Source organism: Brassica napus, chromosome A10 (assembly GCF_020379485.1).
Source record: "Brassica napus cultivar Da-Ae chromosome A10, Da-Ae, whole genome shotgun sequence".
Taxonomy (NCBI): Eukaryota; Viridiplantae; Streptophyta; class Magnoliopsida; order Brassicales; family Brassicaceae; genus Brassica; species Brassica napus.
Window position 1 is genome coordinate 19,037,763 of NC_063443.1, and position 24,845 is coordinate 19,062,607.

At 35.7% G+C, this 24,845-nt stretch overlaps 8 protein-coding genes and 1 long non-coding RNA gene across 9 annotated transcripts; 6 read left to right on the plus strand and 3 right to left on the minus strand.

Annotated features, from left to right (window-relative positions):
- Positions 1-268: 268 nt before the first annotated feature.
- LOC106372659 (ABC transporter B family member 29, chloroplastic) lies at positions 269-3,214 on the plus strand. The gene is made up of 9 exons (XM_048742654.1): positions 269-911; positions 999-1,085; positions 1,343-1,450; positions 1,530-1,796; positions 1,879-2,179; positions 2,253-2,338; positions 2,434-2,621; positions 2,691-2,820; positions 2,906-3,214. Exons 1-9 carry the CDS (start codon positions 324-326, stop codon positions 3,050-3,052), a joined length of 1,902 nt encoding a protein of 633 aa, XP_048598611.1. The 5' UTR covers positions 269-323; the 3' UTR covers positions 3,053-3,214.
- LOC106372660 (iron-sulfur assembly protein IscA-like 2, mitochondrial) lies at positions 3,184-6,162 on the minus strand. Its single transcript, XM_013812922.3, has 4 exons — positions 5,798-6,162; positions 3,828-3,952; positions 3,641-3,749; positions 3,184-3,391 (listed from the first exon to the last, which is right to left on the minus strand). The coding sequence occupies exons 1-4, from the start codon at positions 5,999-6,001 to the stop codon at positions 3,326-3,328; spliced, it is 504 nt and encodes a 167-aa protein (XP_013668376.2). The 5' UTR covers positions 6,002-6,162; the 3' UTR covers positions 3,184-3,325.
- On the plus strand, positions 4,018-5,406 carry LOC106380904. The gene is made up of 3 exons (XR_001276427.3): positions 4,018-4,471; positions 4,767-4,889; positions 4,992-5,406. It is a non-coding gene; the product is annotated as an uncharacterized LOC106380904 (long non-coding RNA).
- A 192-nt stretch (positions 6,163-6,354) lies between the features above and the next one.
- Positions 6,355-9,716, minus strand: BNAA10G26250D (uncharacterized protein At5g03900, chloroplastic). Its single transcript, XM_013812920.3, has 14 exons — positions 9,230-9,716; positions 8,960-9,067; positions 8,785-8,885; positions 8,615-8,698; positions 8,452-8,527; positions 8,294-8,359; positions 8,010-8,099; positions 7,809-7,874; positions 7,565-7,701; positions 7,390-7,476; positions 7,249-7,312; positions 7,018-7,161; positions 6,778-6,937; positions 6,355-6,678 (listed from the first exon to the last, which is right to left on the minus strand). Exons 1-13 carry the CDS (start codon positions 9,623-9,625, stop codon positions 6,794-6,796), a joined length of 1,563 nt encoding a protein of 520 aa, XP_013668374.2. The 5' UTR covers positions 9,626-9,716; the 3' UTR covers positions 6,355-6,678; positions 6,778-6,793.
- A 479-nt stretch (positions 9,717-10,195) lies between these two features.
- Positions 10,196-13,369, minus strand: BNAA10G26260D. Its single transcript, XM_013810741.3, has one exon. The coding sequence runs from the start codon at positions 10,845-10,847 to the stop codon at positions 10,332-10,334; it is 516 nt and encodes a 171-aa protein (XP_013666195.1). The 5' UTR covers positions 10,848-13,369; the 3' UTR covers positions 10,196-10,331.
- Positions 13,370-13,601: 232 nt separating this feature from the next.
- Positions 13,602-15,962, plus strand: BNAA10G26270D. Its single transcript, XM_022693799.2, has 11 exons — positions 13,602-14,021; positions 14,272-14,344; positions 14,447-14,465; positions 14,618-14,737; positions 14,863-14,932; positions 15,018-15,061; positions 15,152-15,193; positions 15,289-15,348; positions 15,440-15,507; positions 15,610-15,667; positions 15,750-15,962. Exons 1-11 carry the CDS (start codon positions 13,658-13,660, stop codon positions 15,837-15,839), a joined length of 1,008 nt encoding a protein of 335 aa, XP_022549520.2. The 5' UTR covers positions 13,602-13,657; the 3' UTR covers positions 15,840-15,962.
- A 234-nt stretch (positions 15,963-16,196) lies between these two features.
- LOC111201352 (F-box protein At4g00893-like) lies at positions 16,197-19,548 on the plus strand. Its single transcript, XM_048742656.1, has one exon. The coding sequence runs from the start codon at positions 17,732-17,734 to the stop codon at positions 18,713-18,715; it is 984 nt and encodes a 327-aa protein (XP_048598613.1). The 5' UTR covers positions 16,197-17,731; the 3' UTR covers positions 18,716-19,548.
- Positions 19,549-19,599: 51 nt separating this feature from the next.
- On the plus strand, positions 19,600-20,335 carry LOC106370743 (40S ribosomal protein S28-1). Its single transcript, XM_013810738.3, has 2 exons — positions 19,600-19,732; positions 19,948-20,335. Exons 1-2 carry the CDS (start codon positions 19,625-19,627, stop codon positions 20,149-20,151), a joined length of 312 nt encoding a protein of 103 aa, XP_013666192.2. The 5' UTR covers positions 19,600-19,624; the 3' UTR covers positions 20,152-20,335.
- A 215-nt stretch (positions 20,336-20,550) lies between these two features.
- LOC106370742 (protein TERMINAL FLOWER 1) lies at positions 20,551-24,458 on the plus strand. Its single transcript, XM_013810737.3, has 4 exons — positions 20,551-23,483; positions 23,755-23,816; positions 23,983-24,023; positions 24,116-24,458. Exons 1-4 carry the CDS (start codon positions 23,274-23,276, stop codon positions 24,337-24,339), a joined length of 537 nt encoding a protein of 178 aa, XP_013666191.1. The 5' UTR covers positions 20,551-23,273; the 3' UTR covers positions 24,340-24,458.
- The last annotated feature ends 387 nt before the right edge of the window (positions 24,459-24,845 follow it).

Below are 24,845 nucleotides of genomic sequence, written 5' to 3' on the forward strand. Positions count from 1 at the left end.
ACCGAATATTATTTAGATCATGGTTTAATATAGTTCGACACTGAAATCCAATCCGATCACTTGATTGGTTCATGATCGAACCAGTTATTAGATCTAATCTAACTACATAATTGGTTCATAATTGAATATAATCTAACCACCGGGTCGGTCCGGTTTTAAAAATACTATTTCAAACCCATTACAACCCTCTATTGTTAACCGAATTAACCGAAATTCGAAGTAAACCATATCCCGGTTTAGTAAAATTGTCAACCCCAAACTGAAATCTAACGTTTATTTGATTTGGTTTAATTCTCTCTGTTTCAGAGTAGGAGAAAAAAAAAATGCCATCTCTCCTCCTCCGCCCAACGACGCCATGTTTCCTCCTTCCTCCTCCACCGCTACGCCACCGACGGAGCTCACCTCTCTTTCACAAACTCTCAATCCAACCATCTCCCACCTCCAGAAAATCCTCTGTTTCCCTTACTCGCGCCAACACAACCATCATCAGCTCTCTAAAACCCTTCGAAAACGTTAAACCCTATCTCCAATCCGAATCCAGAACCATCCTCGCCGGGTGGCTCTGCAGCTTCGTCTCCGTCGTCTCGCTCTCTCAGATCATCCCCAGGATCGGCTCCTTCACCTCCACCCTCAACGCCAACGCCGCGTCCCCCTTAAAGCTCAGAAACTCTGCTCTCGTCCTAGCCGCTCTGTTCCTCGCCAGAGTCGTCGCCGGCTATCTCCAGCAAGCGTATCTCTGGGAGGCTGCTCTCAGCTCCGTTTACAAGATCCGCGTCTTCGCGTACGGGAGAGTGCTGGAGAGGGAGCTGGAGTTCTTCGAAGGCGGGAGTGGGATCTCGTCGGGAGATATCGCGTATCGTATCACCGCCGAAGCTTCTGAAGTTTCCGACACTATCTATGCTCTTCTCAACGTGTGTAATAATAAATAAATAAAAAAATCATTGCTTTGCTAAAAAGTTCTTTTTTTTATTAACTGACTGTAAAACTGTTTATTGCAGACAGTTGTGCCCAGTGCTTTCCAGATATCTGCTATGGCTACACATATGGTTGTTGCTAGTCCTCTACTCACACTAGTCTCTGCAATGGTTAGTGAAAGTTATTGTCTTTTATTTTATTTTATTTTTGAATTACCAGTAGGTTCGGGCCGGAGCTATAATCCCCTGGTGTAATATTAGTTTCGTCCTAGCGGTCATTTGAAGCTATAGTATTGTAATATTAGTTTCGTCCTAGCTGTCATTCGAACTGGGGACTTTTGACACAATGGTCAGGATCATTTCCGGTTGAGCTAATGACCGCGGGTAAGTATTGTCTTTCTGAAGTTTCTTTGTTTTGATTTTCTTAGGTGATCCCATCGGTTGCGCTAGTCATAGCATTTCTTGGTGATAGGCTTCGCAAGATATCAAGAAAAGCTCAGATTGCCTCTGCTTCACTCTCCGCCTACTTAAATGAAGTATTAATCTCTCTGATTCCTCTCTTCTTCAACTTTGAGTTTTTTTTTAACTAAAGTGGATGCTTTTGTTAATCTACAGGTGCTTCCTGCGATTTTGTTTGTGAAGGCGAATAACGCAGAGGTTTCCGAGACTGTGAGGTTCCAGAGGTTTGCTAGTGCTGATCTATCTGAGCGTTTTAAGAAGAAGAAAATGAAGTCGCTTATCCCTCAGATTGTTCAAGTTATCTATCTCGGATCTTTGTCCGTGTTTTGTGTTGGAGCTGTGACGCTTGCAGGCTCTTCTTTAAGCTCCGGGGCGATTGTTTCCTTTATGACATCCTTAGCTTTCTTGATCGAGCCTGTCCAGGTATTACATATACATCTGCCTAAGGTTCTATTACTTTAAGGAGCTGTCTTATTGGGATTTTGAATCTAAAAGAATGATGCAGGATCTTGGAAAAGCTTATAATGAGTTGAAACAAGGAGAGCCAGCGATAGAACGTTTGTTTGATTTAGCCTCCTTAAAATCTAAGGTGATCGAGAGACCTGGAGCCATTCAACTTGAAAAGGTTGCAGGAGAGGTTGAGTTGCGCAGTGTTTCGTTTAAGTATGGAGAAGAGATGCTTCCTGTTTTAGATGGGTTGAGTCTTCATATCAAAGCAGGAGAGACTATAGCTCTTGTTGGTCCATCTGGTGGAGGGAAGACAACGCTGATTAAATTGCTTCTCCGCCTTTACGAACCTTCCTCTGGTACACACAACTCTTGTTTCTTTCACTTCGTGGTCACAATGTTTCACCAAAGTTTCTGTTTTCACTTTAATAGGCTCTATCTATATTGACAAAAAGGACATCAAGGATATCAAACTGGAGAGTTTGAGGCAGCATGTTGGTCTGGTTTCACAAGACATCGTAAGTTCCACTCTTTTGTTTTGTAATTCATCCCAGGGTTGTTTATAATGGTTTATTGTAGTAACTTGCTTATCTTTGTCTACTACATATACAAGACTCTGTTTACAGGGACAGTTGCTGAGAACATTGGGTACAGAGATCTCACTACAGGTATTGACATGAAGAGAGTTGAGCTTGCTGCCAAAACTGCAAATGCTGATGAGTTTATCAGAAACTTACCAGAGGGATACAACACAGGAATCGGTCCCAGAGGTTCAAGCTTAAGTGGAGGCCAGAGACAAAGGTTGGTCTGGAATAGTTATTAAAACTCAGGTGCTTATGGTGTTGTTGTTAACAATGGCAAATTGTGCAGACTAGCTATTGCAAGAGCGCTGTATCAGAACTCATCCATACTGATTTTGGATGAAGCGACATCAGCATTGGATAGTATGTCGGAGTTGCTAGTCAGACAAGCGCTTGAACGTGTAATGCAAGACCATACGGTAAACAAGAAGCATCCCAGCTCTCTTCTCTTCTAAACAAACATTTTAAGTGTGTTCCCATCTGATGTTTTGCATTTATTTACAGGTAATTGTGATAGCACATAGACTGGAGACAGTGATGATGGCGCAGAGGGTGTTCTTGTTGGAGAAGGGAAAGCTGAAGGAGTTGAGTCGCTCTTCTCTGTTAGGTGCTCACAAGGACTCGCTTTCATCAGCTGGATTTGTAATTTAAAAATCTATGGGGTATGATCAAGAGCAGGTAGAGAGATCAACTGTTGTGTATATAAAGAGAAGATACAACTTTCCTCTTTGTGTAAATCATTCCATTATTATATAAAAAATAGGATTGAACATATGATTTTGTTGAGCTAGAAGCCTACAGAGTTTTTGTATCTTTCCCCTAGTAATGCCTTTTGATGATACATAGCAAAAACTTGTGAGACATTGTACAAGTAAATAAACAAAAGATCAAATATGGTTTCTAGTCATGTAAAAGAAGAATGATTCACTGTTTCACCATGAAGGAGCTTTTACAACTGCATCCACCCACTGCGGCTGGGTTCTCAGCTACCTGAACACACATCAAACATCAGCGATCAAATGAAAATATTGAATACAAAAACACAGGCCACCACAAGGAAGACATGTTGTGAGTTAAGGAAACGGCTTATGAACCTCCAGTCAGTCAGCTCAGGTCAAACATAAAAGAATGCTTACACTAACGCTATATAAGCAAGCAGTTGATGAAAGAAGAAAAGAGTCAAGATGGTAGTAGCTAGCTAGCTATCTATAGATTATAAGTCTCGAGAAGGGTTTTTACCACGAAAGCAGAACGGATGAGCTCCTCGACGTAATCAACAGTAGCGCCTTTGACAAAGTCATATGAGACATTATCTACAACCAACTTGACACCGTCCTTCTCAAACACCCTGCAATGTATAAGAAGAGCTATAAAAATAAACGAGCTTGTGCAGTACTACTGGAGAATCAATCGTGAGCAAAGTAACCTGTCATCAGGGTTGGTTTTATGATCAAGCTCAAAGACGTACTGGAAACCAGAACAGCCTCCAGTTTCTACACCCAATCGAAGCAGCTTCTTTTCTGGTTCACTAGATTGCAACTCTTTTATTCTCTGACCCAAAAAAAAAAAGAAGACAAAACTCATAAAAAGGTCAAGACAAAACACACACACGCAATTAAGAGCAGGATTATCCCAGGTTCTTAAGGGGGTTTTTAGAAAAATTCAGTGATTTAATTAAATCAAAAATAATTATAGAGTGAGTAAGCGATCCTTAATAAGGCATTTTGGGGACCGATTTAGAGGGGGTTTTATAGACCACGTGTCAGCTTATGAAAAAGTTTCAAATTTTGTTTTTTTTTTAATTTCTTTTCTTTGTTGTTTTCTTCTCTCTCCCTCGTGCTCTCCGTCTTTTGTCGGCGTCGTCTCTGTTTCTCTCCTCTTCTCCGCTGGACGAACGAAATGAGATTATTAATCAGAAGCTTCAAGAGAACCCTCTGTTTTGCGAGACCTCTCTCCCCCAACTGTATCCACTTCTACTCGGTGTTGTAGCCTCTGGGTACTTCCCCTTCAAGAGAACCCTCTGTTTACTTTTTCCAGGGGATCTACTAAACTCTTGGAAACTTTGTCAAGGTTTGTTCTTTCTTCCTTTTAGTTAGAGTGATGCGCTTTTGGTCGTTGTCTGGGAATGTTAAAGTTTGGACCTTTGAATGATTAATTAGTACCTTTGGTAGCCTTATGTGTGTCATTTACAACTTGAAAGCTTCAGATTTGATCAGTTTTCAACTATTTGAATCATTCAATTGTAACTATTTGTCTGATCTGTATGATGCATGTAAAGATTAGTTTTTTTTTTCTTTAGAAAAGTCTTGGCTCTTTTCAAATTGTGTTTAGTGATTTTGGTTCTTCTGTGATGTTACTGTTAAAGGCGCTTGTTAAGGAGATTGTGAGTTCGAGAAGGAGATTGTGTGTTCGAGAAGGACGATTAAGAATTTATATGAAAACAAGGCTCAGATGAATTCCATATCAATGCACCTTGGGGACTCTTATGGTATATAAAAGCTTTGAGTTTTCATCATTGTTTCATATTATGTTTGCAGTGTGATTGTGTTAATATCACTTGTTCGTTTCTTTTTTTCTATTGAATGTTCAGCTGTTGGTCAAACAGTTGGGAATATGTCAAAGAGTGCAGAGGTTATGAAGCTTGTCAATAATCTCATGAAGGCTCCACAAATGGCTGCAACTATGCAGGAGTTCACCAAAGAGATGACTAAGGTAGCTTTATCCGTTTCCCTTTCTCTCACTCAGTTGAAAGCTCTCTTTGACATACAAGGTTCATATGAATTTAAGTAGATGTGGATCACGTATCTTTTTTTGTTATCTTGTTTCGTTTTAGATTTGGTGTATAGTGTGTCACGAGTCTTGTTTCCTTGTGTCACAAGACTTGTATTTTTGTAGATGTTTCCTTTTGTCACAAGTCTTGCATTGTTGTAGAACTGTAAAATTTTATCTTCCAAAAAAATGTAATTTTTTTTAAGAATTCTCAATTAAGAAACTCCCATTAAACCTCTCAAAATGAAAATTTCTTAACAAAGGTTTTTAAAGTTACATTTATTACTAAAAAATCATTAAGAACCCCATTTGGGATTTTAGGGATAAAGATGGTCTAAACGTCTGTCCGAATAAGGTTTTTATCCAGAAAGTCACGTCATTAATTCGTTACAGACAGATATGTTCATCATGTTCACAGATCTCATGATTACAAATTCAACACATAGCCAAATGTGTATATCTTTGGAAATAAAACTATCAACTTCATACGAACCGAACCGAACCTCCCATGTTTCATAATATCGTTATTTCAATTCAAGCAATTAAGGTCGAAAAAGATATTCCTTTTTTTTTCCATTTCCATTGAAAAATTGTTGTGAACTTGTTAGATTGGAGAAGATGACATACCCGGATACAATTGTCGCTGAGATGAACAGCCTCGAGAGAAGGTGATTCAGATTGGGAGGAGGACGAAGAAGAAGAAGAAGAAGAAGAAGAAGCTTCTTTGAGAGCAGAAGAAGAGGAAGAACAATAATAATTAAGCATCCGATGATTCTCTCTTATACGAGCAGACACATAGGGTACAAAACGTTTCGCCAGAGATCTCGACATCTTCTTTTCACAATCTCTCTCTCTTTCTAAAAATATTCGATTTAGAGCTTTTTCCCCATGGAAGATGAATCTTTCGAGCTCTCCGGAAAGTTTCTTCCTTTTTCTGGAAATTTTCTTATTCCGTTAAAAGACAAAAACAGACGATGATGATGAATGGAGGCGTAGAGAAAAGCTTTGGTCACCACGCTTCTTTTTGAGAGCGTCCACGTAATCTTTTTCTACGTTGCCCCACAATTTATAATATTTTTCCAAATTGGCCCCATTAATTCGTTGTATGATCAACTTAGTCCTTTATATGCATTAAGATCTCTCAAGCCTACTTCAATAGCAGATACCGAAAGAGAAAGACAATGAATACAAAGAGAATCATATGATGAATATTCCCATACGCAAGAAAATGGACTTCTGTATATACATACATATCACTGTACATTGATCTTCTACTGCATTTTTTTTTTTGGTAACTCTCCGGAACAAGCAGGTATGGTTGTGTTAGTTCTTTAACTTAAGAGACCTATGAAAACCAATGACTTTCTCTGTCTCAAAGAGAGTAACAATGTCTATATAAGTATGTACCATGCCTTCTCTCTTCCGCAGCAACTTGTTGAGTGTGTCCATGTAAAGTTATTGAGACAGTTCTGTGTTGCAGATCAAGTGTGAGTTGCTGTCACAAGTCCCTGGAATGAAAATGCAAAATTGAGATACGTCATTCATATAGAAGTCTATTAGTAGTTGCAAGCTAAGACAATGTGAAGCTGTGTCTTCTCACTTATTACCTGATTTCACATTTTTTCAATCTGATTTTTCCACCTCACGGAACCGTCTGTCCCATTCCTCTGCCTCATAGTCTTGTTCAATCATATCTTTATCTGTAGTATACACTATCCTCTCCTTCCCTATCACTGTGTTCTGAGCCATATCCCTTGCACTTAGTAGCTGCATTGCATCAGTTTAAAAGGCGTTGTTTCAGAACTCCGATTAAAAAAAAATATATAACCACTGGAGCGAGTGCCTACCTTGCGCCGTAGAGCGATATCAGGAGACTCAAGTGCTCGTGCAAACTGTAGCCGAGCTTTGTTTCTATTCTCTATCTGGTCATTCTTTCTCTTGATTGAAAACCACCGAATCACAGGGATTGCAAAGAATGAACCTGCGTATACCTGCATTGTCGTTTGTACAAGAGTCAATAGAAGTTGGAAACAGTTTGATAAAAAGAAGTACCCATATGAGCAAAAACTAAATCACACCTGAAGTAGTGGATATATGTTCTTAACAAATGTAAGAAACCCACTTGGTGTGACAGCCATCTCCCTGGAAACAAATACAAAAAACAAAGTTGCGTTAGAGAATATTAGGTGGAGTGTTATTATAATCTAGGAGGGGCTTACTTTAGCAAGGAGTTTAGAACAATGACACCAAAGAGATTAAAAGCACCTAGGCCAACGACCAAAGCTCTCTCGGATGAACTAGTTTTACTGTTGAAGAAAAAGAAGATTCCATTATCACCAACTGAACCAACCAAAAGCTATTAAACACTTTTCAGGAGGAGGGAATGATAAGAACCTAAATTGCCATTTTTTCTCCTTGAAGAACTTCTCCATATCTGCAACAAAGTCAAACCATTTCCCCACGTATTCCTTTCTTCTACCAGATCCAGAAGCTGTGCGTTGCAGGGATGGAAAGCGATACAGAATGTTTCCCTAAAGAACAGATGATAGTTTTTATAAAAGATGAACATGGAAGATACTGCAGATCATGTAACATTGGCATCATATATAAAGCAACCAAAAAGAAAAAAATTGTATACCTCATCATCCAACTCAGGTTGACCATCAAACCGAAGAAGAACAGGAAGAATGTAGGATTCATCGCTCTGTAAACATTAAAAAGAAAACTTAAGAAGCTGAGAAGTAAAAAGGGAACAAAGGGACTAGCACAAACAGCTAGCAGAATATGAAGTTAGTTTCATTAGCTCGCCTTTGAAGAAGAAACAGTAAGCAAAACATACCATAGCACTCTTGGAAGATGACACATCAAGGTATGGAGCAAGCTCGTCAGCTGCAACAACACCTCCTCTAGAAGTTATATACCTCCCAATCTGCAAATAGGTGACATATGCGAGTTACATCACTAGCAATTCATTATGTGCGTGATAGATCTTTTCATATTCAAATCTCATTTTAACATAATAACATCATCTAAGATGTTTTCCACAGAATGGAACTAAAGACTTGGATATGTTCAAGCACATGAAGAAAAAGAACATGAGTAGGTTAGAGCACTGCACATTACCATCTGCCACCTCTCTTCTTCAATCCCTTGATTTGGATCTCCATCTCCAAACACAAAGGAGAAAACCTACAAAACAAACCATTACTAACTAATCCAAAGTCATCATCACTCAGCAGCAACTTAGGGAGAAACATATAGCAAAAAGCATGAAAGCTTACAGATTCAATGAAATTCATTCCCTTTCCTTCATCTTCTCGAGCTCGCCGCCTTCTGTAATAGTTGGGATCCCAATACCTTCCATCAAAAACACTAGAACATGACTAGAAGCTTCCCATTATATCAAATTATCTCTCTCTATTGGTTAGAGTTAGATCAAATTACCAAAATAAATCGATAGGATTGATATAGAAATTGAATCCAGAATCATATCCTCGCCCACGTCTCCTCTGACGATTATCATCCTCACTTTAAAACCAAATCCAAAAAAAGGTTAGTGCACTGCCACTGTCCATAATGATAATACAACAAGTCACACACACACACACACACACCTTCTGCTTGAAATCAAGACTATAATTGTTGTGTAGACGATAACAATAGACGCAATAAGCGCAGTGCCAAATGAGACACGAGTCAGATAGTCAGCAGCACCCTGATAGAGACCTCAGATGATATAAGTAACAATTCAAAGTTCAAATCGATTTGAATTACAGCAAAAGACAATACCTTTGCCTTCTCAAGAAACGGTTCAATCTGTACCCTTAACGACTTGGTAGCTAGCTTAGACCGATAGTCCCTTGGGAATACATAAAGCACATCACCTTCATCTGAGACCTTCAATGAAGAAACATTAAACACATAAAAGATCAATACTTTATCTCAATGGGCATGCCGCATGAAACATAAAACAGATAAAGATCAAAACTTTATCTCAATGTGAATGAAACATCATAAACACACATAAAGATCAAAACTTTATATATCAAGTGGACATACCTCGAGAAACCCATCAGTGTCCGCGGCGAGAGCCTGAAGCGCTGTCTGAGCTTGTGTAACGTTCAGACCAGCTCTGCTAGCCACGTCACCGACAGTGACTCTCCGACCACACTCGTCCACAGCTTCCATAGCTCGTTTTCGGACATCAGTAGGTATCTTGTCGCTCTCCACCAGTCCTCCCGGTCTGATTGCGCCGCCGGTGAGCTTATTATCTATACTCGCCGCCCTCACCACCGAGATTCGACGGTTGTTGAACTTCCGGCGACGGCTCGGGGACCTCTCCGTTAGCTTTCCACTGGGAAAGGGAGATCTGAGGCGAATCGAAGGCTTTTTTGATGAGAGCTCCGATTGAGTTAGCCTAGGGGAGATGAGTAAGCATGTCGAGACACAAGCCATTCTCTAGTTACAGCTGCTTCTTCTCTAGTTACGAGTTTCGAGTTTCCGCCATGGGAGAGATGTTTGTATGGTTCAAAATCGAAAGCTTTCGGATTTTTCCCCAAGGCCACGAAGTAGAGCAGCGAACCCATAACCGATTCAAACCGGTCGGTACACCTCCTATAAATTTACCGGTTATTGTTTCATAGACTAATTTTTACCTATTTTTGGTGAGGAAATTGAATCTTGAAATTGGAAAGAATTAAAATTCCTATTAAATTAGTGTTATTCCCATTAAAAATTGTTATTAGACAAAGTATTTGTAATTTTTTTTCTATAAAAATTAAAGTATAGTATTGTTCAATTTAATATTTTTTAATTCTATTAAATACTTGTGTTATTCAAATTTTGTGAATTTTGTGGTACTTATATTTAAAAAGAATTTATTGTTCATTTGTTATAGTTTCACTGGTAAACGGTGACTTTCAGACTCTATCTACATAATATCAGACAAGTCTAAGATCAATAGTTTTCTTACTCTATGTATGTGTTAGCTGCTGATTACTTCTTGTGTTCTTGCTGCAAAGATAATATAATATTGGTTATTGATAACATAGCTTCAAAGGTTATATACAACAAAACCTCAAAAACAACTGTCATTGAACAAACTCAAGACTGTTTTGTATATATTATCTATGATCTATCTGTTCTATTCTTGTACGAGTATTCAGATTTCAGGTATGCTATCTAACATAGGTCTCCAACCTGTATTACATTCAAGATTATCATCATCAGAAAGCAAAGTTTGCTTCTCAAGAGTTTGGTATACCATTTCATGAACCGACCCTCCTTGGAGCAGCTTCTCCAGCTCTTGTTTACTCACAACGATCTTCATTCTCATAATACTCGCGTTCTTATTGTCACCACCATCGATATTGCTTTCACAAGTGTCAAAAACTTCTTCTCTTAGTACTCTTGCGTCTTCTTCCACCTCAGGATCCGCAAACGTTACTTTTTTGGTCTTTTTCTTTTTCATTGTTGTAGGAACAAGATAGTAGAGACGACCAGAGAAAAGCTTAGCATCGGGAAGAAGATGACAAGTACTGTTGTTGTCAAAGAGAGAGTGACCAGAGAATTGCGTAAGGATGTGACGAACAGTTGTGGGTTCTCTATATTCAAGTACCTTCCCATCGTTTCTCACTATCTTTATCACTTTCTTCTCCATTACTAAACAGTTCCCCATCTTCTTGTTCTTCTTCGTCTTTCTTGCTTTTAGTTTGTTTCTTTTGTGTTTTCTGTTGTTTGCTTGGAGATTTGTATATATATAAGAGTGTTTGGATTTTCGTTAAAGTTACGTTTAGTGCCATATCATGTGGGTCCTGATTTGATTCTTTCCTCTTGTCCTTTTTAATTTTTAAATGGTGGGTGGAGTGGTGTGGTCGGGGTGGTGCATTTTGTTCATTTCTCTATGTATCCTCCTCCTCTATATGATTTTTCTTTTTATTATGAAATATAAGATCGAGTTAGTGGTTCAAGAGTACAAGGCCATGGTACTTTATAGGACAGCTGATGTAGTATTTTAGCAATGTGATCCCAAGTTATACTGTTTGATCAAATGTTGTTTTGCAAGGTGTTACTTTTGTTTTTCACCAAGACATATGTATTAGATATTGTTTTTTTTTTTTGTTATTCACCATGACCTATGGATTTTGTTTTTTTCAGCATCATATATAGAATAGTTAAAAGTTTTTTTTCTAACACCGAATAGTTAAAGGATTAGTAATAATTTGTATTTGTGTGTACGGTAGAAATGACTCATTGAGAAGTAAAGGTGCAACCAGAAGATGATAAGCAAATAAGTAAATGTATAGTCAACACAAGTTAACCATTAAATGATTAAGAATTAATGGGTGGGTATATAAGAACTATATGTGGTTCCAATCAAATGTTTGTGCCACAATGGTTTCACTTTCATCTTATGTATTGTTTCAAGGTCAACGATCAAGTAATTCCTGTATATGTATGTGTAGCGAACATGGACAACAACTAAGAAGCTATGTCAGCATGCGGAATGTTTTTTTCCAAACCGTATGCAAGGAAAAGGTTAAATAAAATGTTATGGGGAACTAAATGTAAGACAATATATACATATGTTCAGTGTAATGCACTAGTTTTTCAGGCAGTGATCATAGACTTAGAAAATAGTGCGTGTCTATGGATGTCACTGTCTCTAATTGGATGTCCTAGGAAAATTTCTTCAAAGAGCATAAGCGGTCCACATTCAATGGCCAAATCAACAGATGATTTGCTTTGGTTCACTTTTGACTATTCAACACTCTTTTTACAAATCCTGTATTATTAATTATTTAGTTTGTCTTGGAAATAGAAAACTTGGAATATTTTCATGTTTTCGGTTATACAAAATGTTAAGTTAATCACATTTAGAGGATTCATGTGACATCAATTATACAAGATATATCTACCATAAGCACTTATTAGAAACTAACACCAAATATTTTCCCTAACAAAGTAATTGTTGTAGAAGTTAAATACATTTTTTTATATAAATCATGTAGAACTGGTTTTCGGTAGAAATACAATCTATGAATCATATACCAAGACGAGTAAAGGGAAAAGAGTTTAACGCAAATGAAAGTTAATTATACAAAATATTGAAGTCATTTACACATAGCTACAGTATATTGTTCATCGTATAAGATAACAATGTGAGTAGTTCTTGTAAGTTGTATAAGAAATACTAGAAGTTAGTGAATAAACATTACTATAAAAAGACATTTCACAAAGGAAGGAAGGATGGGATTCCTTTTTCATTCTCTTTTGGAAAGTACAGGACACTTTTTGTGATCCTGTGGACAAAAGCACCAAGTGACGAAGGCAAAAGGAATTTAGATTTCTCGGCTTAAGTTCGCATGCTTTTGGTCGGCTCACGTGCTACGCTCCAGCGAATCTAGTTACGGCACGTTTTGGTCTTGTGTTGGTAGGCACCGTCCAAAGACCTCTTTTTGAATTGTGTTTATTGTTTTTGCCTCTAGCAAAGCTTTTACTATTTTCTTTCTTCTTCAATTCTTTAAACGAGTTCGTCCCTCAAGACTCGGAACATTCCAGTTGCGTTTGTTCCCTTAAACACGTTTAGATTACTCTAACACTAGTTTCTTGTATACATGCAAGCAAGAAATGCAGCAGGAAATCAAAGTTTTGTTTAGGACGAAATTTTTTTCACTAAAACATCTTATTGTATTTTCCAAATTTTAGCAAAAAAAAAATTGTAAGAATCTTTATTAAGTTTCAAAAGCTATAAACACTATTAAAAATTTCATAATTTTTGAAAGTGTAAACATAGAAATCTAAAATTTTCGGAATTCATCAATTTTTTAAAATATCATCTCTATCTCAAATATATCAAAATAGAAAACTATAAATAATTATAATAAAATATTATATATTGGAGTGATATAATGACCATAGTCTCTGTTTCGAGTTATCCTCTTACGGAAATGTTTCTCATCAAATACTCACTTCAAGCAACGGTTCATAGTATATGGAGGGAACACAACTCGAGCCAACATGAAGAACAACCAAAAATGCTGGTATTCTGAGCAAATTTGTGGATAAAACCATACGGCTTCATCTGCTTGCAGTGAAAGCAAAGGGTCATAGACTCATACGTATTTGTGCCAAGTCCACCATATAGACTGAGAATATTTTTTATTATTTTATTGACCAGCTGGGTGTACGAATAAACAAAAATAGTTGCAATAGACACAGTTTTTTTTTATTGAATAGAATTTTATATTCATTTAAAAAAAGTATAATAATTTTGGATATTTGAGGTAGAGATGTTTTCACAAACTCAATCTGAGAAGGCTTTAGGGATCAAAGTAGACCCAACTATATAGTTTGATGCCCATTGAAACTATATATGGGCCCAAAAGTAGGCCCATGTAGATCTCATCTGTTACCCAAAATCAGAACTCGCAGTGAGATGAGTGACACACAAAAATAAACTAACCAACAAAAAAAAAAAAAAATTCGATGGCGGGGATACTCGCGAACACTATCCTCCTTCCTCAGCCTCCGATTCACCTTCCCGTTTCTTCATCTCGAAGCAGATCAACCCGAAGAACCCTAATCATGGTCAAAGCTTCCTCCGAACCTTCTGATTCAGCCTCAGTCTCCACCAAATCCAGCGAACCTGTAGTATTCACCGCTCCTCCCAATTTCAAGCCTCCGGAGCCGCAACGCTTCGCCGTTAAACCCGGGAAGCTCTTCGACGTCTTGGGCGCTTCAATCGGATTGCTCTTCCGCTTCGGCACCGGCGTCTTCGTCTCAGGGTACTCCGCTTCTTTCGTCTCCGAGGACGAGGTTCCACCTGACCAGTACGCGTTTCGTCTTGGCGGTAAAATCATTTTAACAGTTGCTTTCTATTAGCCGGTTTAAGGGCTCTGGAATTGGAATTGTCCGGTTTATTGATCTAATTATGATGTTATTAAGCAGGTTTACATTTTCGGTTTAATAGTTTGTTAGAGTACATATTAGTTAGTTAGTTAGTTAGTTGTAACAAACTTTAAGCTCGTTAATGAAAAGCTTTGGACTTTTTTTGTTTTTTTTTTCAAAAGGCTAATGATTGGTGATGATGCTATGTGTAGGGATCACTGTAAAGGAAAGCTCAAAGCTTGGGCCTCGTCCCGAGAAACCCATCGAGATTTACGAGTTTGAAGGGTAATGTTTATAATCTATTGAATGTGTGTGTTAATCCATTTTCACTTGATATTGAGTTGATCTTTACTTTTTTTTTCATTTCCGGAATGTGAATAAATATAGCTGCCCCTTCTGTCGCAAGGTAAACTCTCTATCATTGTCTTTATATGTTTCACCATTAGCCAAGTTTCTCTAGATTTCCTTCTACTTATAATCGTTTTAGCTTTTCCTCTTTGGTCTGAGTCTCCTTTAACAAAATGTGTGTAAGTGTACTGGTGTGGGGGAATTGTGCAGGTCAGGGAAATGGTTGGAGTGTTGGATCTTGATATTCTATACTATCCTTGTCCCAGAGGGAGTCCTAATTTTCGCCCCACGGTTAATCAGATGGGTGGCAAACAACAGTTTCCCTACATGGTTTGTCTTTTCTTCTTTTTTTTTACCCTAAATGATTTTTCTATTTAAAACTCATGTCTCTTTGTCTTGCCAACATCTTTATTCAGTAAGAAATAATTTTTTTTTTTTCTTCTTTAAATTGTTAGGTTGATCCAAATACTGGAGTGTCCATGTATGAATCAGATGGAATCATCAAGTATCTGTCCGAGAAATATGGTCATTCCTCAATGGCTTTTGACAATATCATCTTTGCATTTTCTTTAGTATTTTCTTATCTTTATGTTTGGTTAAACTTGTTCAGGAGATGGAACAGTTCCTTTAAGCCTGACACTTGGTCCACTTACGGTTAGTTTCGTTGCACATGTTGCTGTTTATATTCCTTTGCTTCAGAATTCAAGAGTAAAAGTTAATATTGACTACACTTCGATGTTGCAGGCTATAACAGCTGGCTTTGCAATGATTGGTCGAATGGGAAAGGTAAGAAGAAGTTCTACTAAGGATGCTATGCAGTATAGGTATCAGTATAAGCAACGGTTTTGTCACAAAAATGCTTGAGTTTTTAACCAATGCAGGGTAACATGTACACACCAGCAAAACTACCACCTAAGCCACTAGTATTCTGGGCATATGAGGTTTGAATCTTATTCTCTTTTCTTCCATCTTCAGAAACCAACATCTTATTTAAACAAACAAACAATCTCTCTGTTTGAATTGGCCCTGCAGGGCTCTCCGTTTTGCAAGATTGTACGCGAAGTTCTCGTGGAACTGGAGTTACCACACATTCAACGCAGGTATGGTAACAACAGAAACTCTTAGGACACCCACACCATCTACTGTTCTTGTATATTTGTTCAGAACCAAAGTTATAATGTATTTTGTTTTGTCTTCATAAGTTGTGCTCGTGGTAGCCCCAAACGGCATGAATTGCTCCAGAAAGCAGGTCACTTTCAGGTGGGTTAGAGAATACATACACATATATATACATTGAGAGAGAGGAGGTTGAGATGTGTTTGTTTTTTGTATGTGAAAACAGGTGCCTTACTTGGAAGATCCAAACACTGGAGTAAATATGTTTGAGAGTGCAGAGATCATAGAGTATCTGAAGCAAACTTATGCCGCTTAAGTTTATCTTCTTTACTGTTAGAGCAAATATAGACATAAATGTGAATGAGTGTATGTATGTATAAACACACTTATGCTGCTAAATTTAGCTGCTTTCTGTTGCAATATAAACTCAACTTTGTTATTTGCAAAGTTGTAGGGGTTTAAAGATCAGGAAATGTACTTTTATATAAACCAAACAGATTGTGACATAAACATGCGATGGAAGGAAATAGGTTGACTGAGAGAGATGGTGAAGAAGTGGTCCGGGTCCGAGTTCTAGTTTATGATTACAAGGTGCAGCAACTTTGTTGCTTGCTATGAAGACGGATCAATGTTAGTTAACTGCTTCTAATCCGCCTCCCAAACAAAACAAAAAACTTCCCTCAGTAAAATTAGAGACTAAGATGGGTTGTTTTTCTTTGAAAATCGTCAAGATTACATATAGAACGTTTGGAGTGTAATGAGAATAACTTGGTTAGGTGCCAATTTATGCCTAAAATGCCAGACAAGTTTGCATGTGGTGATCGGAGTCTAGTTTCAGTTGTGGCTTATGTTAATTCAATTTCCCTGGTTTGATTATCCATTTCCACATAGTTAGTGTCATGTTGACAAAAAAAAATAGATTTAGGGTCTATACAAATACTGTTTAGTCTTCAAATATGCGCATTTTGAATTGCAAAAGAAAAAAATACTAAATAAAATTAATTCAAACAAAAGCTTTCAATAGATTACTTAGTGTTATTCAATAGGTGATTTAAAATCAATTTTCAAGTTTTGCAATCAAATAAAATTCCAAATGTAAATATAGTTTTTAGTCAATGAATTTTAAAATCTCTACAGTTTACCTTAGATTTAGATTTCAATTATTTATTCATCGAAATCCACCACAAATAATTTGAAATCAATTTTAAATACAAAATCTTTCTAAATTCTTTGAAGTTGAATAACACTAAATTTTAAATTTTAGATTTAAATTATTCGCTGAATAACACCAATTTAAATTAGATTTATAAATACCATATCCAATAATACTAGATTTTAAAATAGAATTTAGAATCATCATTTGAATAACATTAAATTTTACTTAGATTTAAATTCTATTAAAATATATTATTGAATAACACAGGAAAAAGAACCCAATTCAATCAAAAGTTGACCATTTAACATTTGGCAAAAAATTAATTAATATTCAAAATACAATAACATTTGAAATTTAATGTATTTCTATGTTTGCATTATCATACTAATTATTATGTTGAATTTTATTGTATTTCCAAAAAAAGTTATTGACTTTTCTGCGAAAGCGTGCGAGTCTTAAGTTTATATGGGAGTCTTAATGTGTATATAAGACTTGTTAGCTGTTGTTATATGACAGATATCTACACCTTATTTTAAAAACTTCACTTCCTAAATAATAAAAGTTAAAGATATTTGTTTTCATCTTCTTCGTATTTCACTATGGCAGATGAGAGACCTAACCGCCCTATGTAAGTTTTTATGATTTTTTTGTTTTTCTATTTCTTATTCTACAATATTAATAAGAAAATCTGTCAAAATTGATTATTTTCTCTTAAAATTAAGAGTGGTTTATTTTTTATTTTTGGTTGAATCAGATAACAGAATTTTTATATATATTGTTAAAAAAATTATGCTCATGGTTAAATATTAGTAATTTATGCTTTAATTTTGTTATAAATCTAAGTTTTTCATATATAAATACATGAAAATTTACATCATTCTTTTATTTAGTTAATGTCATATCTTCCAGTTTAATCAAATATTTCAAAATAAACATAAATATTACATAGTGAATAATACATAAAATGACAAACCATTTTCCTTTGTGTTAATGTCTTCATTAGGGTGAGGATAGATTGGTCGAATCTTCTTCCTGAACTTTTGAGATTGGTAATGTTTCGTCTCCTTGTAAAAGATACCATATGTGCATCCGCAGTCTGTAAGGCATGGTATGAATCTAGTGTTTCTTGTCTGATGAATAACCGTCGTCCATGGTTTATGAAATACTCTTTAACATCACATAGAGGGCCTTGTGAGTGGTATGATCCCATGCAGAGGATGTCATACCTCACATATATCCCAGAAATAATAGGCATGTCGGTCTATCACGCAAAAGATGGTTGGTTGCTTATGTACAAAGATGGTTCATCCGAGTCATTCTTCTTCAACCCATTTACTCGAAAGCTTATAAATCTGCCTAGTTGCGAACATTATAACGAATCTGCGGCTTTCACATGTGCACCCACGTCAGAAGGTTGTTTGGTTTTTGGTGTGACAAACATCGACAGAGACAACAACTTTGTTGGAATCAACACTCTTAAGATTGGAGAAACCAAATGGGAGACTACTCATTTTAAGAGTTTTGGAGGTCTTTTCACTTCTAAAATCAATATTATTTTTTTGGAAGGTCTCGTTCACTGTTTTGGTTGGTTAGATTGGATTCCGGTTTTTGATCCATCCAACCGAACCTTGGTCAACCACATGGCAGAATATGATAGGAGCCTCGAACTTTCATCTGGATGTTACTTTGTAGAGATAAAAGGAGATATCTTCTTCGTAAAAACAGGTGGTGAGAAGCTACGATTTTTTAGATTAAATCGAAATAATAAAGGTTGGAGTTGGGAAGAGAAGGACAAAATCGATGAAACGTCAACGATCTTCGGGGCTTCTTGCGGATCTGTATGTAGATCAGACCTTCCAACCAGTTTGAGAAACAAGCTACTCTTATCCAATGCACCTCACCCGATGATCAAAACTTATTTTTCTGATGGAGAAAAGTATCTCACAAATGATTCAGGCACTCCGTTTTGGGATAGACATCCCAAATATCAATGTGTTTGGATTGAACCTCCCAAACAATGCATAGATTTTATTTGAGTCAAGCATTTGACAAAGATAGCTCTGCAAAACTTTTATTTTCTTGTTGTTTCTGGTTTATTGTTGTCAAGTTGGTTTTGTTTTATTTTATTATACATTTCAGTTATATCTATGTTTCTGCTAAATCTATAAAATAATTTGGAAAAGAATAATTTACTGTACTTACAATTGATTATCCAAAAATCATAACAATGTTTTTTTTTTGTTTTTTACGACTTAATACAGAATTAGTGTTTCTTAAAAATATATCAGAATACTAAAGGTTATTGCTCTAATATCCTTTTTGTTTGTATTATTTGTAAAAAGATCAAATGTCTATAAACCCTAAAGATAAACCATTAATCTTATGTTGATGAAAAAACATTTGATCTTATGTTGCAATAGAAATTCTAATAAGATGAATTTTGTAATAACACCAAAAATTAACACTAAATTCTGAAAAAAACCTTTTCAAAAAATTAAAACATAAGGTCAAAAAACCTATTAGTCAATGTACGAATTTTGCTAAGCAATTAAATTGTGAGGGTGTTCATAACTAATAACTTTGAATTTTTCAGTTATTTTGGTGAATCATTAATTTTCAAGCTCAAAATATATTATATACCATTGACTAAAATATACTTCTACATTCAAAAAAAATAAATGCTATTTTATTAACTAATGCCACTATTGAGTCAATTGTACATCCAAAAATAGCATGAGGTTTAGAAAATCTGACCAACAAGCATGGCTAATAAATAAGTGAAGAAGAACAAATCTAGTACTCTTAAAAACACTAAACTCCGATAGACTGAAAGTAAAACTTTGGTTTAGTTCAAAGAACCGGCTTAAATTAATGAACCAGCTGAGAAAAATAGTGAACCGATGCGGACCGAGTCGAGGTTTGTTAACCAAGTCACAGTATAAAACATGAAGATAACACACTTTGTACTCTCTTCTCTGGAAACTTTTAGGGTTTTTGACTCTTTGCTTATCGCCGCTAAGCTCTCTAGCCTCCGCGAACCGCGGTTTCTACAGGTTTGTTCATCGTATGTACAACCTTCTTCTGCTTGTATTGATTTGCAATCTCTTAAGAGTAGATTTGTCTGCTAAATAATCTTGAATCTGTTTAGAATTCTGCTATGTTCGTTAGGTAAAATGAAACCCAAGAATGATTCAATTGTTTAATGATTAATGATTCATAAATATGATTAGATTAATACTTCAATTGTTTTATCATGGTTTCTGTATAGTCAAGCAGAATGGATTCTCAGATTAAGCACGCCGTGGTGGTGAAAGTGATGGGACGCACTGGGTCAAGGGGTCAGGTGACGCAGGTTCGAGTGAAGTTCACAGACTCTGATCGTTATATTATGAGAAACGTTAAGGGACCCGTGAGAGAAGGCGATATCCTCACCTTGCTAGAGTCTGAGAGAGAAGCCAGGAGACTTCGTTGATTCGCCTTTTTATTTTTCTACAAGTTGGAGAAAAGAAAACAGAACAATGTCTACTTATTTGTCTTTATGGTCTCTGTGAGCGGTTTAGTGATTATGCTTTGGTTTGTTGCTATGAGACAGTGGCTGGATTGATATGGTGTATTTTGGTATTCAAAGTCTATTCTTATCTGTTTGTTTCAAATCATTACTTTGGTTATGTTCTTAACTTGTTTATATCATGGCACTGTGATGCCATCTACACTGCACTGGTCCCCTGGCCTGCTTAACCGAGTTTAATTAACCTCAGATATCTACAAGCCTTTTTACATGTAATACATAACATAAATGGTGCCCAAGTTCTTCTCTGCTTCAAACTTGCTTGTGAACCGAAATGTATTATACTTGATCACAATCTTATGGCTTTAATCCGTTTGAGGCCTGACAATGGTTTTAACCCTATGGGTGGACTTCGTCTAGACCTGTAAGGGGGTTAGACATGAAACGGGTCAGTTTGGAGTGGCCTTTTAACTTTCCATGCAGAAAAATACCCTAAAGGTCCAAGGGTTTGTGGCTGATCGTAACATCACTACTTGTCACTCTTTGTGTATTCCATTTTGTAGTTCTTATCATTCAATACGAAGAATCCAGAAATGTCTTTTGTTTTCAGATGCAATGGCAGAAAATATCATGCCGGGGTTAGAGGCAATAGCCCGGAGATTGAGAAGATTCGGTTGGTAGTTTTGGGGTCATAACTCATTTTGTGTAGCTTGCTAAGCTAATTGTTACATTGTCTACTTGTCTTATTGATGTTTTGATTTGAAATATTTGATTTTTTTTAATCACGTATGTGATTATATAAACAAGCGTATGTAATAAGTTATCCATTTTGGTTTGTGCCTTTATTCTTGTTTCAATTACCCAAACTGAGGTAAATTCTCGATCAAGATTTGCCTATTTAAGAAAAATATATAAACAATTGTTTAGAATCTCTGCTACATAAAGCTTTTTTTGTTTTTAATAAGCTTTTAATAATGCATTTTTACAGATTTTTGTAGGTTCCACAAGACTTGTATATATGGTATGATTATGAATCTCATGATTGACAAATATGTGTGTGGAACTTCTGTAAGGTTATAGAATTACATCATACTGTACATTACACATGTACAAATCATACAATACAGTCTACACTATAAGAATCGGTTCTTCACGTAAACTCTTGGTGTAAATGATTTTCGATAAATAAGTTTTCCATTGATGTTTCTTTTGAAGAATCGATGCGTTGTCGTTCCACGAGTGAGGAGTCCCAAATTCTGCGATCGATATTTTTCATTAATCTTTGGTTTGTTACTTTTTAATATGCATTTTGTACGATCTATGATAAATGGTATTTAAATTCATAGAAGTTACCATTTTTGTTTTAATTAGGTTTATTCTTAATACAAAATGACAAAAAATCCCATCTTACGACAGTGAAATGACCTCTGGGCAATAATTTTATCCGTGGTTGTAAAAGAATCAAGTACGATAAGAATGTTAATATAACAATTTCTTAATCTTTGCCACTTAAATATTATAGTGATATTTTTTTCGAAATCATGGACGTGTAAAAGGAGATCGAGTTAATTATTCAGCGAGATATATAAAGTCTTGGATATTTTTGTTCTTGATGTCACTAAAGGTTTTTAGAATCCTGTAAGTTAATGGACACCGATTTTGCGAGTTTATTGATATATAAAAGGTCTTGTTCATATGGGTTGACTTGAAATCATGAAGTTAACATGAGAATGATATATGCTGACAAACAAAACATAAGAATGAGGTTTACCGGGAAAAAGAAGTAAAAAAAGAAATTAAGAATGAATCTCACTGGTCACATGAAACCGCATGAGTTTGTTAACGGTAGAAGAAAAGAATGTAAAAGATGATAGTTATAAGTAGGTATAAGAACAGCAGAAAAGGACAAATACGCTTTCACTATAAGTTAGATGGTAACACACCGTATTGGTTGAATCGCTTTGTGTTTCCGATTTGCTTTCTCATGTGAAAGATATATGCTTTGATCGACAAAATATTTTCTGCACGTTGTATCATTTTTTATCTTTCGATCTTAAAATCGTGTGTATGACTTAAGCTACGCTCAGGCCCGGCCATGAAAAACTCTAAGAAATAAGACGTATTGTATTTTTAAGCTACGTTCTACACTAATGATTAATGAACACATCAAGACTAGAACGTCGAATTTCTATATGTAATAAGTCGCTAACTGCAGAAAATTTTAAGTCTATGTACTGAAATCTAAAAATAAACTATTTGAAATCTCTATATACACATAAGATATATTTCAAAAAAAAAAATCTCTATATACATTCAGCACGTGAAATGAGAAAGAAAAAGGACAATGATTGGGAAAAGGGATCAAATATGTACTTTAAAAACACTTCTATTACATATTTTTGATATATTTATACACTGAAAATTTTAGTTAAATTTAGACATTCGTGATATAAATATGAGTATGATAAGTGATAACTAAGACATTCGTGAAATAAGTCACATTAGTTAACCTGTAATACTCGTTTCGTTTTATTGTAAATTGGACCATATTGTCAATCATTCTAATAAATCATATTAATTAATCCAATTAGTAAGTTTTAAAACTACATTAGATATATTGCTATTGAAATCTATTGATATTACATTTAAAAAAAAAAAAACTTGGACTATGTGAGGTCAATCCTGTAGTCCAAACTAAAAACACAGTCAACATATGATGGTCACATTTCTTTAAATGGTTCCGATTATGACCATCATATTTATTTCAGTAAAAATTTTACCATAAAATAAACCTTAAAATCAATGACTCATTAGTTCTCACTAATTTATTTTCCTACTATGAAAGATACATAATTGGCAGTAGATGACTATTTGTTCTTTAGATTTGTCCGAATCTTCTTACAACCATGATAGATAGAGAAAGCTTGGCCCCTAACATCGATCTCTCTCCAGCTTACAAAAGCCCTATAAATAGATGTCTTGGTTGCCTTTGGTATCAAACACCACTACAAATATCTCTCTTTCCCTAAGCTCACTTTAAAACCCACAGTTGTTTAGAAAGAGAAAGAAACCTTTACAAAATAAAAATGGAGAATATGGGAACTAGAGTGATAGAGCCATTGATAGTGGGAAGAGTGGTCGGAGATGTTCTTGATAATTTCACTCCAACAATTAAAATGAACGTGAGTTACAACAAGAAGCAAGTCTCCAATGGCCATGAGTTTTTGCCTTTAGCTGTCTCCTCCAAGCCTAGGGTTGAGATACATGATGGTGATCTCAGATCTTTCTTCACCCTGGTATGTAAACATATGTTTAAATTATTTTAAAATTATCAATAATGATAGGATTGCTGGTTGTATAGTTCTAATATCTTGTGCCAAAACATATCACTCAGTATCTTTTCATCTCATACGTCATTTATTTTCTGACTCCATGATGAAAAAGAGAGTCTGATCAATAATCTTATATATTGTACCTTTTAGTAAAATAGTATGATGCTGTTATGTACTTTTATCATTTTTTTTTCTTTTCTTCATTGATGGTAATAGCAACTGAATTGCAAAACAGGTGATGACAGACCCTGATGTTCCAAATCCTAGTGACCCCTTTCTAAAAGAACGCCTGCATTGGTACGTTCAAATTCTTGTCGTCTCATTTTCAGCCCATATCTCGGTCATATGTATTTCATTTGAATTATTAATAACCATCTCTACATTATTTTTTTATAAACTTGAGTTGAGTTGGTCATAGTCTTCCATCACAGCACTAAATAATTGCATGTAAATATTTCAACAGGCTCGTCATGAACATCCCCGGCACAACAGATGCTACATTTGGTATGGGCTCGTCATGAATTTTGTGGTTTAAAATACTTACAATAAAAGATATATCCAAATAAGTATTAAAAATAATTGAACTGAAATTGTAGGAAAAGAGGTGGTGAGCTATGAGCTGCCAAAGCCAAACATAGGGATACACAGGTACGTTTTTGTTCTGTTCAGGCAGAAGCAAAGACGTGTTAAGTTCCCAAGCAATATTATTTCGAGGGATCAGTTCAACACTCGCGAATTTGCGATCGAGAATGATCTTGGTCTCCCTGTCGCGGCTGTCTTCTTCAACGCTCAGAGAGAAACCGCATCTCGCAGACGTTAATTACGTCTATGTCCATCAAATGCATAAAAAATGATAACATGTTTATCTCTGTTCTTAATTATCCATGTTTATTTCTGTTCTAAATTCCCGTATTTTTAATAAAATATTGTTTTCGTATATATATTTAATCTCATTATAGGAGATTAAATTCCCGTATTTTATTTCTGTTCTAAACCCTTATATATGTCTCGATAGGTCAAATCGAGTTAATCTCATTATATGATATATGATACATGGAAAACAGAAAAACAAAATTGTAAACAAACAAAAATAGTTCTGGTCAAAGTGACAAGACCTTGGTGACCACCTATAATAGGACGCTCCTTCTCACTCGGCGATCCGAATATTATCAGTTATCATTATGTCTAGCTATCTTTCTCACATGTTCAGTGTTTGGTATTGTATAGAAATACGTTGCGGCTCCCTAAATGCTAGTACACCAAACTTGTGTATCTTTTGAGAAAATGTAAATATATAGTGAATAAATCTAGCTAGTGTTCTACTAC

What these genes read in the sequence shown, in the direction of transcription:
- LOC106370742 (XM_013810737.3), top strand. Translation starts at nt 23,274, where the DNA reads ATGGAGAATATGGGAACTAGAGTGATAGAGCCATTGATAGTGGGAAGA. An exon ending in TCAGATCTTTCTTCACCCTG is followed by an intron (nt 23,484 to 23,754) that starts GTATGTAAACAT and finishes ATTGCAAAACAG; the next exon opens with GTGATGACAGACCCTGATGT. An exon ending in CACAACAGATGCTACATTTG is followed by an intron (nt 24,024 to 24,115) that starts GTATGGGCTCGT and finishes CTGAAATTGTAG; the next exon opens with GAAAAGAGGTGGTGAGCTAT.
- LOC106372659 (XM_048742654.1), top strand. Translation starts at nt 324, where the DNA reads ATGCCATCTCTCCTCCTCCGCCCAACGACGCCATGTTTCCTCCTTCCT. An exon ending in AGTGGAGGCCAGAGACAAAG is followed by an intron (nt 2,622 to 2,690) that starts GTTGGTCTGGAA and finishes CAAATTGTGCAG; the next exon opens with ACTAGCTATTGCAAGAGCGC. An exon ending in GTGTAATGCAAGACCATACG is followed by an intron (nt 2,821 to 2,905) that starts GTAAACAAGAAG and finishes ATTTATTTACAG; the next exon opens with GTAATTGTGATAGCACATAG.
- BNAA10G26250D (XM_013812920.3), bottom strand. Translation starts at nt 9,625, where the DNA reads ATGGCTTGTGTCTCGACATGCTTACTCATCTCCCCTAGGCTAACTCAA. An exon ending in AATCCTATCGATTTATTTTG is followed by an intron (nt 8,528 to 8,614) that starts GTAATTTGATCT and finishes TTTTGATGGAAG; the next exon opens with GTATTGGGATCCCAACTATT. An exon ending in CATCTTCCAAGAGTGCTATG is followed by an intron (nt 7,875 to 8,009) that starts GTATGTTTTGCT and finishes TAATGTTTACAG; the next exon opens with AGCGATGAATCCTACATTCT.
- LOC111201352 (XM_048742656.1), top strand. Translation starts at nt 17,732, where the DNA reads ATGTTTCGTCTCCTTGTAAAAGATACCATATGTGCATCCGCAGTCTGT.
- LOC106370743 (XM_013810738.3), top strand. Translation starts at nt 19,625, where the DNA reads ATGAAGATAACACACTTTGTACTCTCTTCTCTGGAAACTTTTAGGGTT. An exon ending in GCGAACCGCGGTTTCTACAG is followed by an intron (nt 19,733 to 19,947) that starts GTTTGTTCATCG and finishes GTTTCTGTATAG; the next exon opens with TCAAGCAGAATGGATTCTCA.
- BNAA10G26260D (XM_013810741.3), bottom strand. Translation starts at nt 10,847, where the DNA reads ATGGGGAACTGTTTAGTAATGGAGAAGAAAGTGATAAAGATAGTGAGA.
- BNAA10G26270D (XM_022693799.2), top strand. Translation starts at nt 13,658, where the DNA reads ATGGCGGGGATACTCGCGAACACTATCCTCCTTCCTCAGCCTCCGATT. An exon ending in TGATTGGTCGAATGGGAAAG is followed by an intron (nt 15,194 to 15,288) that starts GTAAGAAGAAGT and finishes TAACCAATGCAG; the next exon opens with GGTAACATGTACACACCAGC. An exon ending in AGAAAGCAGGTCACTTTCAG is followed by an intron (nt 15,668 to 15,749) that starts GTGGGTTAGAGA and finishes ATGTGAAAACAG; the next exon opens with GTGCCTTACTTGGAAGATCC.
- LOC106372660 (XM_013812922.3), bottom strand. Translation starts at nt 6,001, where the DNA reads ATGTCGAGATCTCTGGCGAAACGTTTTGTACCCTATGTGTCTGCTCGT. An exon ending in TCAGCGACAATTGTATCCGG is followed by an intron (nt 3,953 to 5,797) that starts GTATGTCATCTT and finishes TTTTTGGGTCAG; the next exon opens with AGAATAAAAGAGTTGCAATC. An exon ending in TCATCCGTTCTGCTTTCGTG is followed by an intron (nt 3,392 to 3,640) that starts GTAAAAACCCTT and finishes ATGTGTGTTCAG; the next exon opens with GTAGCTGAGAACCCAGCCGC.